Source organism: Papaver somniferum, chromosome 4, assembly GCF_003573695.1.
Source record: "Papaver somniferum cultivar HN1 chromosome 4, ASM357369v1, whole genome shotgun sequence".
Lineage (NCBI taxonomy): Eukaryota > Viridiplantae > Streptophyta > Magnoliopsida > Ranunculales > Papaveraceae > Papaver > Papaver somniferum.
In genome coordinates this window covers 75,473,026-75,476,962 of record NC_039361.1, presented here as the reverse complement: position 1 = coordinate 75,476,962, position 3,937 = coordinate 75,473,026, and the positions used below count along the sequence as shown (strand labels likewise).

The 3,937-nt window shown below is 39.5% G+C and overlaps 1 protein-coding gene across 1 annotated transcript; it reads right to left on the bottom strand.

The window, feature by feature from the left end:
* Positions 1–2,198: 2,198 nt before the first annotated feature.
* On the bottom strand, positions 2,199–2,972 carry LOC113272707 (F-box/kelch-repeat protein At3g23880-like). The gene has a single exon (XM_026522507.1). It carries the CDS (start codon positions 2,970–2,972, stop codon positions 2,199–2,201), a length of 774 nt encoding a protein of 257 aa, XP_026378292.1.
* Between the last annotated feature and the right edge of the window lie 965 nt (positions 2,973–3,937).

Sequence of the window (3,937 nt, the reverse complement as noted above, 5' to 3'; positions counted from 1 at the left end):
TAGGGTAAAGCTCCCCGGAACTGTTACATCGAAGGAGAAGCTTCCTCGAATTCAAATCCTTCACAGAAAACCCAGACGGATCAAATTCAACAGACACATGATTATCAGTGGTGAATTTACGAACAGAAACCAAGTTTTTGATTATGTCGGGAGCAACAAGAGTATCTTTGAGCTTTAGGGTGCGAGATGGAATATCTATGAGCTTGGTACCAGAGGCAGTGACTGGAATACTGTGACCATTGCCAACTAAGATGGAGTGAATATTACTAGTATTAAAAACAGTATTTAAAGTACCTGAATCCGCAGTGAGATGTGATGTGGCCCCGGTATCCATATAGAAATTGTCATCAGGTGAGTATAAACTCATGGAGCTGTACGCTGCGGCAATATCCGTTGGTTGTAGATATTCAGTTGTGGGAGTGAGGAGAGCTTGATGTGTGCGGGCTGGTAGTGTGTGGCGGCCACGGCCACGCCCACGCCCATGGTTCTGGCGACCACGGCCACGCCCTGGTGCTGTTGAGTACGAACCCCAGTATGGGACATGATGGTTAGGAGTTCTTGGGCCAGCAGTTGGATAGGCGCTCGGTGGAGAAGCCCAGCGAGCAGGAGCTGAGTACGGTGTGCTTGGGCCAGCAGTTGAGTAAGATGGATAGGCCCAGCGAGCAGCAAATGGGTGAGGTGTTCGTGGGCCAGCTGGGGTGGGCAGGAGAGGAGCTTGGTGGCCCAAATAGGAACTGGGCTGGTCATCAGGAACGGCTTGAAAATCCAGGCGGTGTCCAGAAGAGAATGGACTGTGTCGTTGATGAAGAACAGCCGTAGCATTGGAAGAATGGGCATCGTTTGCAGCTGTAAGAGCAGTATGGAAGCCGGAGTTTGATTGTTGTGCACGTCGAATTTCCTCAGTGCGCAGTTGAGATCTAGCGGCGTCAAACGATGGCATGGATTGTTGAATAAACGAGGCAACGGTATTATACTCCTCCGGAAGTCCATTGACAAGTTGTATTATCAATCGATTATCGTTCATGGGAAAATCAAGGTCACTTAATCGATTTGCAAGTGCCTTTAACTTATCACAGTAATCATCAACATCATTGCAATCAATAAATTTGAGATTTACAAACTTACGTTCAAGAGTTGCGGCTCGACTACCTTTGTTGTCTTGGAAAAGACGTTGAAGATGGTCCCAAATCTCTTTCGCTGTTTTTCCGGATTTGAGAACAGTGAGCATCAAATCTTTGGCCATGGTGGAGAACATCCATTGGCGGCAGAGAGCGTCCAGTTGAAGGACGGTGGAAGCGTCTAGATCTGACGGCGGGGTTGATGCATCTATAAGAAACATTAGGTTGTGTGCTTGAAGATGGAGTTTGAACAAAAAGACCCATGAAGAGTACTCATCCTGTTTGATGTCTAAAAATATGGGTATAAGGTTTTTGATATTAGAAACTGTGAAGGCCGGGTGTAGGGTTTTTTTATCACCCGCCATGGAAGTTGTTAGGGAAGAAGAAGAAGAAGGATCAATCTTTGGCTATTGATACCATGTCAGAGTTTTGGTAAAACACCCCTTACCCCTTTTAGAGAGAATAATGGGCATATATATATTATTATGGTTTTGGTCAATTAAGGAGAATATCCTGTGACCGTAAATAAAGGTAAATATCTTCTATTAAAGAGGTAAGACGAAAACATATTCGCTCGTACTGCTGGAAAACTCTCACTTTCCGCATTTACTTATTCGGCTCCCATGCATAAAAAAAATAAGTCACAAAGTATACATCATATAATCGTTTCAGAAAAGATCAAGTCACTAACAAAATGCAGAGTTAACAAGCAATGTAACTGAACCTAAAATAAGAAAGTGAAAAACAGACCCATATAGTTGAATAGATGATATAAAGATAGAACAACAGTGGTCTCGAAATATTACTCACTAAGACAATGTCAATAGCATTTAGGTCGCGGAATGTAACTTGTTATTCAATTTCAAAATGAAACTCAACGAACATTACCTGACCGGTTTACAAGTACGTCTCATCCGAAGTCTCATCCTCCTAACTGGATCCATTATCTTTGTATCTTTTCCCCCTAATTCATTCAACGAAACTAAGGTGTTCTTGTGAGGCAGTATTTCATAAATCCATTCCTTAACGTCCACAAGCCTTTTCGAGGTTAAAGCTTTTGTGTCGCAGATGTTGAGATAGTTATCCCTGTAAGTTAAAACCCTTCCATTCTTCGCAGCGGCAACCCAATGACTGATGTTCCTCATTCTCTTTCATGTCATGATCATCATTTTTCTTTCTTAATAGCCATGTGTCATAATATGTGATCCCTCTGACAATTAGACAATAAGTGAAAAACAGAAATCCATCCGAAACCCCTATTCTATTATTAAGAAAGTTACTCTCTGTTGGCAAAGGAGGTGGTGGAGGGTGTTCGCGAAACTTTTCTTCAGCCAAATCAAAGACAAAGATCATTTGTAATCCAACGTCTAGCCAATAAAGAGCTTCATTGAAAAAGATACTGTGTCCCCAAGCTTCGTTGCATCCAACATTGAACTTTCCGAGGTTTCTCCATACATTGCCACTGCCTAATGTGTATACAAGAACTTCTACAAAATCTAGCTCCCTCCACTGACATACTCCAACAACTTTGTACTCATTAGTTGAAGAAATATAACCAAATCCAGTCGCCCAACAAAAAGTATCAGCACGATCTATCTTAATTTCCGGAACCACAACATACTCTTTTGTACGAGGGTTACAAATACAGACAGAATTAAAAGTTTGTTCAACGAACCAAGGGCTTTGAGCAAAACATAATAAACCATTACAGGAACCAAAAATGACAGATTCCTCAAACGGAGGGACAGAATTAATCCTTCTAATTCTCTGAATGGGTGCTGATGGCTCATGATTCTCATTGTATTCAAAATAGTGAGATTTATCATTTTTACAAGTACTAACAATAAAACCCATCTTACACATTAAAAATTAAATATTGATTTTTATAGTTTAAATATATAAGATAAAATGTAATTAATGGTTGATATTAATTACATCAAAACTAATCGGTTTTATTATTGGTATTCGGTTCAGTTTTCACATCAAACCAAAACCGAAACCGTTATTTTCTGTTTTTATGTTTTTAGACCAAAACCAACCATTAGTAAATAACTCGGTTCGGTTTTCCCAGATCAGTTTGGTTTGGTTTGGTTTTAGTGAATAATTGTTATCATGTACAACCCGAGGTGCGTCTACTTTTTATAACTCGCTTCCAAATTGATACACAGTGGTGTAGCTACTTGTTTATAACTCATATGCAGGTTTATTGATGGAGGCGAAATGTGTAGTTGTGCATCCAGTGCCGGAGCCAAAAAAATTTGATTGGAAGGAAAAATCTATACGGTGAAAGATGGTATCACCCTACAATAGTGCAGCCGAAGGGCTTTTGATTGTTTTTGGACGTTTTTGTTACTATATTATGATATTTTAAGTATATCACCACAAAATTTGATACCTAAAATCAAAATTTTAATACTAATCACACTTATTTGTTAATATTTTTGAGACATTTTGTAAGACTTATGCAAGATCTAGACTTATATTGGTGTTTCTTTTTCAAATTTAGGGGGGACTAACTTGTAAAACCCCTAATTATCGAAGGATGAATTTGTAATTTGGAAATTTATCCTCTCTAACCCCATCGTGGCTCCGCTATTGGGTGCAGCTATTCTTTTATAAAATGTTCTTGGATGATAATATTTACCAGGTTAAAATTGGTTAAAAGAAAGACAATTTCGAGTCGGGAAAAGGTGTAGCCCTTACAAGACTACTCTAATCGTCCTTGAGTGAAAATTTTGCTACGCCAAATGTGTGTTCATTAAAAAGAAAAATTGAAAACATGATAGATTGCCACCAGGGAACAAGAGAATAGAACAAGT